At 35.8% G+C, this 15,476-nt stretch overlaps 1 protein-coding gene and 1 long non-coding RNA gene across 2 annotated transcripts; both read left to right on the top strand.

Annotated features, from left to right (window-relative positions):
* The first annotated feature begins 3,159 nt into the window (after positions 1-3,159).
* LOC148612432 (uncharacterized) lies at positions 3,160-4,008 on the top strand. The gene has a single exon (XM_088595375.1). The coding sequence runs from the start codon at positions 3,160-3,162 to the stop codon at positions 4,006-4,008; it is 849 nt and encodes a 282-aa protein (XP_088451501.1).
* A 1,000-nt stretch (positions 4,009-5,008) lies between these two features.
* Positions 5,009-11,490, top strand: LOC148612431 (uncharacterized). The gene is made up of 3 exons (XR_015924397.1): positions 5,009-5,548; positions 10,835-11,038; positions 11,354-11,490. It is a non-coding gene; the product is annotated as an uncharacterized LOC148612431 (long non-coding RNA).
* Positions 11,491-15,476: the final 3,986 nt, after the last annotated feature.

Raw genomic sequence — 15,476 nt, 5'->3', positions numbered from 1 at the left:
CCATTAAGTTGCATTAAAGATGACTTAACGGAACAATATGTGAATGAGCACTATCACCGGAATAACGCTCAAGCTGAAAGTATACATACTCACGACACAGCAGCTTCGAGGTTAAATGTTGGACCTCAGTCAACTCCAGGAAACTTAAATTCTAACAGTGTGATTTTAACAACAATTTCAGAACATTTTCACAACCTCGTCAAATCAAATAACGATCCTGCTATTGTGATGGACTTTACAAAATTTATACTAAAGAAAGGTTTACTACTCTCTAGATTCCAACAATTTGATGATCGTCCTCAAAATTACTCAGCATGGAAAGCTAATTTCAAGAGTATAGCAGAAGAATTATCAGTGACTGCTTTCGAGGAAATCGACTTATTAGTGAAATGGCTCAGTCCAGATTCGTCAAGGTTTTCACAAAGTATAAGATCGTCAAACGTAAATAATCCATCTATTGGACTTGTTCGTATCTGGGAGAGGCTCGACGAAAGGTTCGGGAGACCGACCAGAGATGATCGAATCAGTTATTAAAGGCAAACTTCAGAAATTCGATAAAATTGGAAGCAAGGACACATCACGTTATTACGAACTTTTGGACATTCTCGTTCAGATAGAATCTTCAAAAGCAAATCCTGAATATGCTAATTTACTGTCTTATTTCGATTCATCGTCAGGGATTAATCCGATTGTTGAAAAGTTGCCTTACAACATTCAGGAGAAATGGACATCTCGGGCATCCAGATACAAAACTGACTATCATGTTCCATTTCCGCCGTTTCTCGTTCTTCGTGAATTTCATCAGAGAAATTTGTACAATCAAAAACGACCCAGCATTTATCTTTCATAATACAGACAATGTGTATTCCAAGAAACAAACTTCAAATCGTCGAAATGATCATAGTGCAACTACGGTATTCAATCGTAGAACTAATGTGAAAGTCGGAGAGAAGGAAAACGGAGAATTTGAACTTTGTCCTTTACACAAATCAAAGCATAGTTTAGCAACTTGTAGGACGTTCAAGGCCAAAAGTTACGATGAGAAGAGACAAATTTTGAAAGACCAAAGAATTTGCTGTAAGTGTTGTCAGTCGTCAAAACACATTTCACGGAACTGCACAGCAACGATCAAATGTAATCATTGTGACAGTAAAAATCATGTAACGGTAGTGCATCGTCCCGAGAAAGCCGAAATTCCTGATGGCGGGGAGCGCTCATATCTCATCTAAACGTACGTCTCTAAGTGATTTCAGTGGCAAGTCGTGTGGTAAAACCGTACTGGTTCGTCTGTATCCGAGGAATTTTCCGGAAAAAGTGATGAACGTCTATGCGATCTTAGATGATCAGAGCAATAAAACTTTTGCTAAACCAGAACTTTTCGATCAACTTGGTATTGACACTGATAAGCTTCAATATACAATGTCGACATGCGCTGGTCGAAGAGTAATGTCAGGAAGATGTGCTAGTAACCTCGTCGTCGAACCTATTACTGGTGACAGTAGTTTGAATTTACCTTCAATTATAGAATGCGCTAATATTCCTAACGAACGTTCAGAAATCGCTACACCTGATGTTGCGGCATCCTTTTCGCATCTGAAGGAAATAAGTGAATACATACCAATACTAAACAGCGAAGCTCAGATACAACTGTTGATCGGACGCGATGTTCTAGAAGCACATCACGTTTTGAAACAGATTACAGGTCCTAAAGGAACTCCATTTGCTCAGAAACTAATGTTAGGATGGGTGATTGTGGGTGACATTTGCTTAGGACAGGTTCACAAACCCAAGACTATAAACGTAAATAGGACTCATATGATGACCAACGGTAGAGGAACGATTTTCGAACCTTGTACGAACACTCTATTCGTGAAAGAATGTGTCAAGAAGGAAGTTGATACAAGACAACAAAGTGAACCTTGGTTTTCCGATGGTGACGTATTCCGTAAAACTAAGGACGATGAAAAGGTAGGGATGTCAATAGAAGATCGGGAGTTTTTCTCAATGATGGACAAGGAATTCGTAAAAGACTCTAGTGACCACTGGTCAGCTCCATTGCCGTTCAAATCGAACCGTCAACGTCTACCTAATGACAGGGAATTGGCATTGAGACGAGCTCACACATTAGACATTTCGCTCAAAAAGGACCAGAGGAAACGTGCTCATTTTGAATTTATGCCTAAAATTATCGACAACAAAGCAGCGTAAGTAGCTCCACCTATAAGTGATGATAAAGAATGCTGGTATTTACCCCTTTTTGGAGTTTACCATCCCAACAAACCACATCAAATAAGAGGCGTATTTGACTCATCGGCAACTTTCAAAGGTGTGTCTCTAAATAGCGTTATGATGACCGGTCCGGATTTAACAAATAGTCTCTTAGGCATTCTTCTACGTTTAAGGAAAGATAAGATAAGCTGCATCAGTCGACATTGAACACATGTTTTATCAGTTTTTCGTGAATGAGAATGATACAGATTTTTTGCGTTTCTTCTGGTATAGAGACAATAATCCCGACAGCCCTCTTATTCAATTTCGCATGTGTGTTCATGTGTTTGGAAACTCTCCCTCTCCCGCTGTGGCTACATATGGACTAAGACGCACAGTTGAGAATTGTGATAGGTTGTATGGATCGGACGTCAAGTCGTTCATCGGTAGACTTCTATGTGGATGATGGATTAATTTCGATGCCGGATAGTAATAAAGTCGTAAATCTAATTAAACGAGCGCAACACGTAGTAAGAATGGACGGAAACATCAGACTGCACAAAATTACGTCAAATAGTGCCGATGTTATGAAAGCATTTCCGGTCGAAGATTTGGGTAAGGAGATAAAAGACCTGAATCTCGGTGAAGATATTTTTCCGATTCATCATAGTTTGGGTTTAGAATGGGACTTGAATACCGACAATTTCATATTCATTCCATTGGAAGACGACAAACATTTCACTCGCAGAGGTATTCTCTCATCCTTGAACAGTATTTTCGATCCGATTGGATTTTTGTCACCGATTACGAGAAGCATCGCCACCTGGAACTGACTGGGATAAGCCTTTATCATCGGACTTTCAAGATAAGTGGATTGCATGGAGAAATTCAATTGTGACATTGGAAGACTTTCGTATTCCACGCATGTATTTTCCTTGCTCCTTCATTGAGATGAACAATCTTGAAGTCTTAGTATTTTCCGATGCCTTTGAGAAGGCTATTTCTGCTTCTGCGTATTTACGAGGTGTCAACGATGAAGGACAGCTTCATATAGGATTTCTCATGGGTAAATCGAAGCTTAGCCCAGCAAGCGGGAATACGATACCCCGACTTGAACTTTGTGGTGCAGTCATGGCTAGTATTGTATCTGACAACTTGGATATTCCTCTTGGAGCAATCAAGTATTTCTGTGACAGTAAAGTGGTATTAGGTTATATCGGGAACAAGACGGGGCGTTTTCATACTTACGTGTCAAATCGAGTTGAAAGTATACTCAGAATGTCAGACTCATCACAGTGGAATTTCGTACCAACGCATCAGAATCCAGCCGATAGTGGAACTAGATATTTATCTAATCTGGAAAACGACGATTATAACACTTGGCTAAATGGTACACCATTTTTGAAAATGTGTGGTAGTAATAGTGGACTCTTACTTTCTTTTCCGCCTGTAACTCCGAATCTGGATAAGGAAGTGATGCCGGAATGCAACGTAAACGTAACTAGTCTTGATACTTCTGGATCAATCGACGATCGTTTCGAGAACATTTCAAGTTGGAAAAAGCTTGTCAAAGGAATAGCGCTGTTGAAACACATCGCTAGGACCTATCTATCAGACAGTCAGTCATGTAAAGGATGGCATGTTTGCGAACATTACATATCAGTTGATGCAATTAAAGAAGCTGAACAATATGTCATAAAGGAAGTTCAGAAATCGGTATTTCCACAGGAGATAGACTTACTTACACAAGGACAAAACGTTTCATCGATCATCGATCAGTGCCCTTCCACCATTTCTTGACTTATCAGGAATACTTCGTGTCGGTGGACGATTAATAAAGCTACAGGATGTCTTCCGATAGGAGAAATCAACCCGATCATAATTCCGAAAAATTCACATGTCGCAAAATTACTCATAGATCACTACAACAATGCTGTGAAACATCAGGGTAGACATTTTTCGGAGGGTGCCTTGAGGAGAGCTGGTTTCTGGGTTATCGGTTCAAAGAGATTGATATCTTCATTCATTCAGAAATGTGTAGTATGTCGAAAGCTTAGAGGAAAATTCCAAGAACAGAAAATGTCTGATTTACCAGAGGACAGACTTACACCGAGTCCACCTTTCACGTATGTCGGTCTGGACACCTTCGGACCCTGGAACGTATTGACCCGCAAGACTAGACAAGGATCATCGAATAGTAAGCGATGGGCTATTCTTTTTACGTGTATGACAACCCGGGGAGTACATATTGAGCTTATCGAGTCAATGAGCGGTTCATCGTTCATAAACGCTCTCCGGAGATTTCAGTCAATTAGAGGACCGGTCAAAGTTTTTCGTTCTGACCGTGGATCAAATTTCATAGGTGCAACTGACAATCTAGACATAGAAGCTATTCATGTGGAGGATAAAGCCGTCAAGAACTATCTTTGTGAAAACGGATCCGTTTGGAAATTTAATCCTCCCCACTCCTCACACATGGGAGGAGTGTGGGAAAGGTTAATTGGTGTGACAAGGAGAATTATATTAGACTCAGTTATCTTAACATCTTCGAGCAAAACATTGACAAATAAATCTCTTCTTACCTTCATGACAGAAGTTGTAGCAATCATTAACTCTAGACCCATTGCTGATATATCATCGGATCTTGACATGCCTTTAATTCTAAGTCCATCGATGCTTCTTACCGGAAAACAAGATTACTTACCTGTCTTAGTGGACTCTTTGAACATGAAAGACATTTATAGAGCCGAATGGAAACACGTCAAGATGCTGTCAGATATCTTTTGGAAGCAATGGAGGTCGGACTATTTACATTCTCTGCAGAAGCGACGGAAGTGGCACAATGACAATGAAAACGTGAAATCTGGTGACGTAGTTCTATTACGAGACAAGACTCTTTATAGAGGTGAATGGCCTGTTGGAATCATTGTTGAAGCCATCGAGAGCGATGATGGTAAAGTGAGAAAAGCTAGTGTCCGCATTCACAGGGACGGCAAAAATGTAACTTACACAAGACCAATTAGTGAAATGGTTTTGTTGGTAGATTAATCGTGTTACACGGACAATTGTCAGAGAATTATAACATTCAATAGGTGTTATTTTGTAATTATTTTGGTTCATTTGTGACATTAATGGTTTAATATCAGACGGGGAGTGTTCTCTTACCGGGTACAATTTATTTTTCAATTCTAAACATTTTCTATTTTTAGCAATAATTATTTGAGGTCTTTTCGATTTCTATTATAGATGTTTCATTCCCCGATAAAAAGTTTCCTCATGTTAACAAACCATGTGGACATAAACAATCAACAATTCGTTTAAATCTATGATAGCTCTCGATGTAAGTTAAATTTTATTATTAGTTTACAATATTTATGTATTAAGCATTGTTATAAGCCTATTTTTTTATATAGGATACGCCCAAGAAGGTCAATTTAAGAGATGTGTTTATGTAAAATGTATGGAGTGCCTTGTGGTACTATTTATGGTTTTGATTATGAATTATATTTTTTGCGTTATTATTCCATATTTCACTTATCCAAACCTAATTATATGATTTTTGCAACCTTAATTACCACTTAACCGAGATTTATTTTGAAATTTTTGGTTTTACACCTCTCCTCGCTTTTTTCGTTTAGAAAATGTACGGAAAGCCATAAGTGTCACCTTGGTAATTTTTTCTACGTTATTTATTGTCGAATATTTGTCGAAACACGTGTCTCTATGCTATATTTGAGGGATATCTACTTGATAGATCTGATGTTTAATCATATGTTTTTCTTGTTTTTGTGTTTATTGTATTTTTCTTTTCATTTTAGTTAGAATAGTGTACTTAGAATTTATCGCTATCATTGTTGAATAAAGATGTTCTTTGAGACGATGTTGGTTATGCTATCTGCACTGCGGCAGAATAAATACATCTTAGAAAATTTACACAGTCCGTGGTTATTTTAACATCAGAGACATATAATTGTATATTTATGTCTTTGCTTAACTTGAAACTTTATAATACCCAAAACTTCCATCTAGAAATAAAAAAGATTCCCATTACCCCTAATGCAATTTTTTCAATTAAAATGTCCATATATATTTATGACTTTGGAGTGACCAGGTAAAAGTAATATCCATTTCAATTTAAATAAAAACGAAAACCCATTGCAAGAAAAAATGTCAAGCTAAAAATATACCAAAAACCAGTGGCGGATCCAGAGTTTTGTGTAAGGGGCACCCCGCAAGCCACTGAATGCATGTTTTCTTTTTTTAAAGTTTACATTTACCCGATATAGCAATCCTACAATAAATATGGTATTATTAGGTTAAAATTTTAATTTTAAAGAAACTTTTATTATCTTATGGAAATAAAATGGACTATAACCGTTTAAATAACTTTAAATATTAACGATACCTTAAAATACTGCAATCTGCAGATATGGGATCAAAACCACATTCAGGTCAATGGTGTAACTGTACCTCTCTTACGTCCTAGATTTTGCCTTTCTGTAACGTAAGAACGGCACCGAAGGATATATTATGTTTTTTCTCCACAATTACGAGTCAAGGAAGACGAAAATGTATTTTTTTCTTATAGCATAGGCTTTTAAACTGTTTTTTAAAAAAAAACGTGGTTGAAAATGCCTCGGCAAACGTCATGATTATCTGCATAATCTGGATAACATTACTCTCTGCATAAGCCAAGAACTACAGGCTGGGTAAAACAAGCAAAGAAATTATGGAGGGTAGAAATTGTGAAAAATCAAAATAATGTGCCAAAAATACTGTTTTAAATGTAGTTTTCTAAAAAAAAAACCGGTGGCGCATAAAGCAGGTTTGACCCTATTGAATCTGAAACTGATTTTTGTAGCTAGAAATCGTCTGAATATAGCTGAAATATTGCTGCTCGGACGTTAAACCCCCACCATCAATCAATCAATCATGTAGCTATAAAAATGTACAAGTGATATTGTGACAATCGGCTACATACTTTCATGTTGAATGATCTAATCTAGAATTAGGCCTTATTAATGGCTTGAGAAAAGCAAGAAAAGTTGGGTCTAACAGTTACAAACAAACATTCCAAAATCCTTTAATTAAGATTATGATGGAATGTTCAGAATTAATTTGAAGGACTATTTTTTCTAATTGACCTGACGCAGGTCAAACACGTACTCCAGCAATGCTAGAAGTTGTCTGGCAAGCTATTTTCTGATTTCGTGCCATCCTAACCTCTCGCATCTGACATGTTGAAAGCCACTACAAATGTTAATTAGCTAAACATGTGTTTTAAAATACGTTATGTCTTCTATTTACATTAAAGAAGTTTAACCTACCGGAAATCGAACGATAAAAATCCTAAATATTTGTTAAATACCTAGAAAACATTTGTAAGAAAGTTGTCAAAATGACCAGCAATTTTGAATTAGGTCACTAATTTTACGGAATAAAATATATTTTTGACAAAACGAACTTAAAGTTGGTAAAGGCAATTTGTTGGTTGATTTGATAAGTTCGTTCCGCAAATTTAAAGTCCGTAATTTTTTCAACCGGAATTACACACTCAAAAAGCTAAAAACCAAACATAAAGTTCTTTTTAATTGCTTTTACAAAGGATTTCCTGGATTGCTGGATTTTATCATCAGGTTGATAATTGTTTTTCTTTAGTTTAGTTACCTTCTCCCGTGTAATAGTAAAGAAACTATATAAAGCGTTTTCTGTTCCAGAAGCTTAGTTTTCCTTTACCATCGATTTCTAAGTGTAGGTCAAGATATGAGGCTGACTTCACAGTGTTTGTAGTATCCTTTATCTTAATTCTTTGGGGTAGATGCAATTTATCAAATCCCCGAAATTAGGATTGTTTAAAGATAATACGTCATCTATATAGCGGAAACGGAGATTAAAGGATCTAGCCAAACGATATTCTTTCTTTCGGATCATATCAGCTATGAAGTCAGCCATAAGAGTGAAGGAATAGGTCAGCAAGTAAAGGAGCACAATTTGATCCCATTGGAATGCCGACCGTTTGTTGAAAAACACGTCCACCACACTGGACAAATATGTTGTCGATTAAAAATTCCAGCATTTTGTAAACATCTTCCTCTGTATATTTGGAAGATGATTTGGAATTTTTTCTTACAAAGTATGAGGAATCTCTACCAAGAACTATATATTTGTATCTAGGTGTACCATCTTTTTTGGAAAAACAACGATGTATAATGTTTTTAAGTCGGGATTTTAACTGAGTATGGGGAATAGAAGTATACAGTGTTGAAAAATCATAGGTTTTAATGCTATTATATTCGGATAATAGTCTTGAACTGATTGTCTCCAAAAGATCTTTTATAGGTCTTATCGCTGCTATTATTTTCTACGTCTACCTCTGATAATAAAAATTGGATGTAAAACGTTTTGCAGACAAAAACAATGAACGGAATTCCAACCTCTTACGTTGTAGGAGTAGTCAAACATGGTACCTCCAATAACCGAAAACAATACGGCGTCGGAAGGACAAGTGACTAATTTCAAAGTGCTGACGCCATATTAATTATTACAGTGTTTCGTTAGGTATCTAGAAAGTGCTGGAATACTAATAAAAAAACTTACTTGCAAGTGTGTTTAAATAACACAGTGAGCAATTATACCACCCAAAAACGTGTTTTATTGAGGTTTTCGGATTTTCAATCTGGTTTTCGGTTAATGCCGAGGTTTTTGGTTATTCGAGCAACCCGGTCGAAAATTAACAAGAAGATATCGGAAGTTTTTAATGGCGGATTTTTTTTACCTGCAATGTACACTCCTTGAATTGTTAGTAAATTGTTAATGTCTACAATTACAAGATGGGTCCTGTAGGTTTGAAAGTTTTAATTGTTCGTCAATCTCACCAAGGAGTTAAATATAGACTACTATCATGATTGTAAAAATCTATTGCGAATATCGGGAGCCTCTAATAGCGGATTCTCGGAGCTGCAATGTTTATGATTACAGTGAGAGTGGGGTGGGGTGGGGTGGGGGAGTTGGCATCCCTCCTTATTATGGGAAAATTATAATTTTCATGTGTAAAAATTGACAAAAATGGCAAATAATGTCCTAGCACCCCCTTTTTCTGAGGAACCCAAGCTGCCACCCCTCATTTTCAAAGTGTGTGGATCCGCCTCTGCCAGATAGGTGCTGAAAGTTTGAGAAACTGTTCTAGTGTATGTAAATTACAGGTATTTTTGTGAACAATGTTGATAAAAAATATTTTTACATATGCTTAGAATTTTCAAGATGTTCTATACTTTATACACATTTTACTGTTAAATACATATAAATCTTAATATATATCATGTGTGTTTGATTTGATTCCAGAAATTTAAAATGCAAGCAATGTATACATGTACATAAATAAACATACAAATGTACATGTAGCAAACAATATGAAGTATTTAAACTAGAAAATAAACATTTGAATCATGGAATTGTTAAAATTAATATGATTTCAAAAGCAGGAACATAAACAATGTCTGTTTCAAAGATATGAATGAAAGGCAATGTAATCAAAATTAGATCTTAATTGCTCCCCCTTTTTTCTATGTCACATGAAGTCATGCGACAAAGGAAAAAGGGGGAGCAATTAAAATGTAATCTGATAAAGATTGGGATGAAATGAAGCCGTGTGGCATATTTATCACATTCAGTAGTTGATCTTGATCTATCAAAAAGAGGTATATCTAGTAAAAATTAGGTATTTATATGTAGCCAAACAAACTTTTGGAGCATAAAGAGTCCCCGCTTATGACATTATTGCTGAAAATTTTCTTAAATATGTTAAAAATGATTTGATTACATTCTGATTGTATTAGAAATTGCCCCATTCTCAAATTTTCAATCATTATCATTGTGGCTGACCTGCGATTTAAATACCCTATATCACACCCTTCGACATATATTGCATACCTTAAATCACAAGCCTAGACCTATTTCGCGTACCCCTAGACCTATATTGCATACTGTACAAATGTATATGACACTCCTAGACCTATATGACACACTGTATATCGCACCCTTAGACCTATATGTATATCGCATACCCTACAAATGTATATCACACAGCTGGACTACATCACACCCTTAGTCATACATAATATGTACATCATATACTGCATATCACTCCCCTAGACCTACATATATATGGCATACCCTATATCACACCCCTAGACCTATATGGCATATCATATACCATACCCTTAGACCTACCGGGTATATGGCATACCATATATCACACCCCTAGACCTACATGTATATGGCATACTATATATCACATCTCTAGACCTACATTGCATACCCTATATCACACCCCTAGACCTATATTGAATACCTTATATCACACCCTACACAGAACACACTTGAAGTATAATTAAAATATATGTTTTGATGAACATGACATGTCAAAATCTATATCTGATTGGGGTATCAATCATTGACCTATATCAACCCGCGACCAATAGCACCTAAGTGGGTTGACATAGGAGTCTTGCGTTGATACCGCATGTGATACAGATTTTGGCATGTAATATTCGGTATGGAATGTACATGTGTATTATATCCATATACATGTAAGTCATAATTGATTATCAATACGGTTCTTTTTTAGTGCATTGTCAACATATACATTTAGAATGCAGTTCTTAAAGTTAGATACAGGATTTTCATGACGCATGAAGGACACAGTCAATTAGGTTAGAAATTCTATGTCCATGAAAATGGATTGAAAATATGATGGATATCAAGGTACCCAAAAGTAGACCTTTCCTAAGAGCTGATTTTCAGGGACATTCATACATGTACAATGTTTTAGGTAAGTGAAGGTATACATAAGATTGTTCATATACTTCCGATGTACACAATGATTTAAAATTTTCAGAACTGGTGATAGGTCTACTGTAAACATTGCTAGTGTAGAGCAGTTGTCATATGTCTTAGCAAAATTTGCAGTTTACATTTGTATGTCTGTGAACAGGAAATTTATACTGAAAACTTCAAAAAATACTTGTGCATATACTCTATGGTTACTGGCATATGCAATACAGTATTAATTAAAGATTTCATACATGAACATTATGATATTTGTAATATAATAATACATGTATCAAATTTGTTATTTACTTAACAGTGTGACATTAATTGCTCATAAATAGATCAACATACAGGGATGGATCCAGATATTTTGAAATGGGGGTCCAGACATCATTATAAATCATCAGGTAACTAGAAACCATACATGGGAGAAGCCCTAAAGCAATATCATCAGTCAACTTTCCTGTTCCTGTATTTAGAAGTTTTGTTTAGTACATGAAATGGCTTTAATTTATTGTTTTAAACTCACCACTTCAAACCACTTTAATGATCTTCCTGGTTATCAGGGGATGTTGTTTCAACAATGACCACCTGTCAGTCAGGTGAAAAGTAACCTATTCTACTCTTACTTATGTTACCTATTATTAACAGTTATTGAAACAAAGATGTGCTCATGAAGTACACTGTACTACATTTTTGTGAAGTTTGTTATGTTTTATTTAAGATAAATTTGAATTATTTTAAGAGAAAGAAGTGTTTATTTTTTCTTAATTACGACAGCTGATACAGATATTTTAAGAATAACATTTCAGAACACTAAAATATAATGTATATTTATTGTATTAACATTTTATAATGTAGGACAGAAATTATAATGCTACTGAAATACTGTTTGCAAAATTTCAATCAACCAGTACTGACTAGGTGGCTTAAAAACCAGTAAAAACCTGGGACAATAAGCACCCAACCTCTATTTTTGCCTGATTTTGCATACAATTATGTGTACATGTAAGAATATTTCTCATCAACAGGAGGTTTCTGTACTTCCATATGATGTGACTAAAATACATGTATATTTTCATGCATGTACATATTGTAACATTTTGCAATTATCAAAGGCACTGTTATCGTCTTTTCCTAGATTTCTTTTCAGTGGTAATCCCTTTTAAGTAGCAGTCCGCCTAAGAATCATGCAATTTTCACTGAAAGTGATTTATTGATGTCAGATATTTTATCCAAATTGACTTTAAATCAGTTGAATGTATAAGAAAAACAATGAATAAAATGAAAAATGTTTTCACTGTTACCATAGCAACAACCACTCCTTAGCAACCACTAATTTATAAATAATTATATTAATGAAGTGTGTCTTATGGAAAACAATTTACAATAAAGTACAAAGCAATCTGATTGGTTAAGATCTGGTTACCATAGCAACCAAAATTCTTAATTTTTGACAATTTGAAATATACGAAAATAGGCTATCTTCAGACCCGTTTTCCTAACAAGAGCAAGAAGATATTAATTAAATGTGTGCATGGATGTATAGTAGATGCTCTCCACTGAAACATATCAAAAATAAAAATATGTAGCATATCTTTGTTTTCTGCTCATTTGGACCTTAAATCACCCCCATAAAGACTTCTTCCTCTTAACTCTTTCCATACAAACTTTGTCCAGATCACAAATTTTTTGTCTTTTGACCTAGACTTCTAATATTTGGTATGTTGGTATATCCTCTCGGGGCGGAGTGTCGCGTATCAGAGTGAGTGACCTTTGACCTTGACCTTTAAACTCAAGGTCAAATCACATACAAATTTTGGCAAAATACGATACACAATTTTGTCTGTGCCATTACTTTTTGGTCTTTGTACTTAGATATCTGACCTGTTTGACATTTAAGTAAATCACATCAAGTTAGAGTGAAATGTTCTAGATTGGATGACTTTTGACCTTGGCCTTTGACTCCAAGGTCAAATGACATACAAAATTTGGCCAAATATCATACAAAATTTTAGCCGGGCCATAATTTTCCTTTGTTTTTTTACTTAGACATCTGATATTTGGTATGGGGTTATGTGAGGCACCTCGTACTAAAAAAATGTCAGGAAAACGGTTATTTCTGTGAATTTTGATAAGTACAAAGCCCGTCATTTCGGTAAAAATTATCGAAAAGTAAACGACTTTTAAAAAAAATATTTCAAAATCTGCAAGTGTCTGGGAAACTGAAGATGACTGATGGACTGACGGTCAGACGGACGGGTCAAACACATTATACCCTGCGCAACTGCATTGCGTGGGGTATAATTATTTAAGCTCAGAGTTCTTCTCCTTTGAAATTAAGAGAACACATATTCCATGACAGATGTAAAAGATCAGTACTACTACTGGAGTTACGCACAATCTGGTGATAAAGGTCAAGTGATTCTTTACATTTACGACATACTGTGAGGTATTGCATGAAATCAGTCATTAACTCAAGCCAAAATTGTATATGTCATTTGACCATAAGGTCAAAGGTCATGTTCAAAAGTCACACACCTTGGTACATGACACTCAACCTTAGCGTGAAATACCCGTATACCAAATGTCAGGCAAAACTTTGGGTGGTATTTTGCCAAAATGTGTATCTTATTTGACCATGAGGTTGACAGGTTAAAGTTTGTTTGTTAGTTTGTTGGGGTTTAACGTCCGCGCAGCAATATTTCAGCAATATTCAGGCGATGAACATGAAATGGATAATAAAATGAACATAAAATGATGATGAAATGAAAAAAAGGATGGGACACAAGGATAATAGGGTCCACAAATTTTGATTGCCACTAGAAAAGGGGAGATGGGTAAGGTCGGGCAATTTAGCCTCCTGTGGCGGAGCGCAAAGGTTCCTACTCCTATCGAATACAAAGCAGGGTTCTTTAACGTGCGAGGAACGTGACATCTTTCCCAACACGGTGCACCACTATGGCTCGCGGTCAGGTTTTCCGTATTATAACCTGACAAACCAAGCATGTAACATGCCAGGGGTACCCCATTCCACCAGCTTGGGCACACATCCCAGTTGCTCTGTGGGCAGAGCGTCTAGCCCACGGCTAGGTTTCTGAGCACTATTTAGTCGCCTTTTACAAGCTTAGCGCTGCTGCAGGCCTATTCTTTTAACACCCGGATCTGCACGGGGCGACAGGTTAAGGTAAAATTTCATCTATTCTGGTACGCAACACTCCGCTTTGAGAGTATATACCAACATACTAAATATTAGAAGTCCAGGTCAAAAGACAAAAAGCGTTATGGTATGGACAAATTTTGTATGAATGGCATCAAACTTTGGTATGTTATTTGAGCATGAGGTCAAAAGTCAAGTTCAAATTTCAACCATCCTAGTATGTGATGCCTGGCCTTCAGGTTTTATAATGCCATACCAAGTATCAGATGTCTAAGTGAAAATACAAAATAATTTTAGCCCAGACAAAATTGTGTATGGTATTTGGCCAAAATTGTGTTTGTCATTTGACCTTGGAGTCAAAGGTCAAGGTCAAAAGTTATCCTATCTTGAACATTATACTATACCTTAATGTGATATCTTGGTAAAAAGACAAAAAAAAAACAATGTGGCCAAGACAAAGTTTTTTTATGGTATTTTGCCAAAACTTTTATGTTATTTGTCCTTCGGGCCAAAGGTCAAGGTCAAAGGTCACCTACCCAAAACATTACTCCTTGCCTTGGTGTGATATACTTACATGCCAGAGATCAGATATCTTAAGTAAATAGACCAAAAAATAATAGTACAGACAAAATTATGTATTGTATTTTGCCAAAATTTATATGTTATTTGACCTTGAGGTTAAAGGTCAAGGTCAAAAGTCTTCCAACCTGATATGCGACAATCTACCCTGAGAGGATATACCAACATACCAAATATTAGAAGTCTAGGTCAAAAGACAAAAATGTTATGGTCTGGACAAAGTTTGTATGAAAAACATTAAGAGGAAGAAAAGTCCTTACAAGGGGTGATTTTGGGTCCAGATGAGCAAAAAACAAAGACATGCTACATATTTTTATTTTTGATATGTTTCAGTGGAGAGCACCTACTACACATCCATGCATACATTTAATCAATATCTTCTAGCCTATTTTCGTACATTTCAAATTTTGGTTGCTATGGTAACCAGATCTAAATAAATCAGATTGCTTTGTACTTTATTGTAAATTGTTTCTCCTAAGACATACTTCATTAATATAATTATGTGGTTTGACAAATTTCCACCATTAAATATAAATAAATACATTCAAATTGTGATGTTTTTGTGTTTTTAGGCCCAAAATTGGGGGTTGCTAAGAAATGGTCGTTGCCATGGTTACAGTGAAAACATTTTTCATTTTTTATATTAATTCTTGTTTTTCCATTAAATCCTACATATTGCAAGTCCATTTGGTTCAAATGT

Source organism: Perna viridis, chromosome 7, assembly GCF_037379345.1.
Source record: "Perna viridis isolate PV_CMFRI_1.1 ecotype Kerala chromosome 7, ASM3737934v1, whole genome shotgun sequence".
Classification (NCBI taxonomy): domain Eukaryota; kingdom Metazoa; phylum Mollusca; class Bivalvia; order Mytilida; family Mytilidae; genus Perna; species Perna viridis.
The sequence above is the reverse complement of the archived record's forward strand: the minus strand, read 5'-3'. Positions and strand labels throughout refer to the sequence as shown.

What these genes read in the sequence shown, in the direction of transcription:
- LOC148612432 (XM_088595375.1), top strand. Translation starts at nt 3,160, where the DNA reads ATGAACAATCTTGAAGTCTTAGTATTTTCCGATGCCTTTGAGAAGGCT.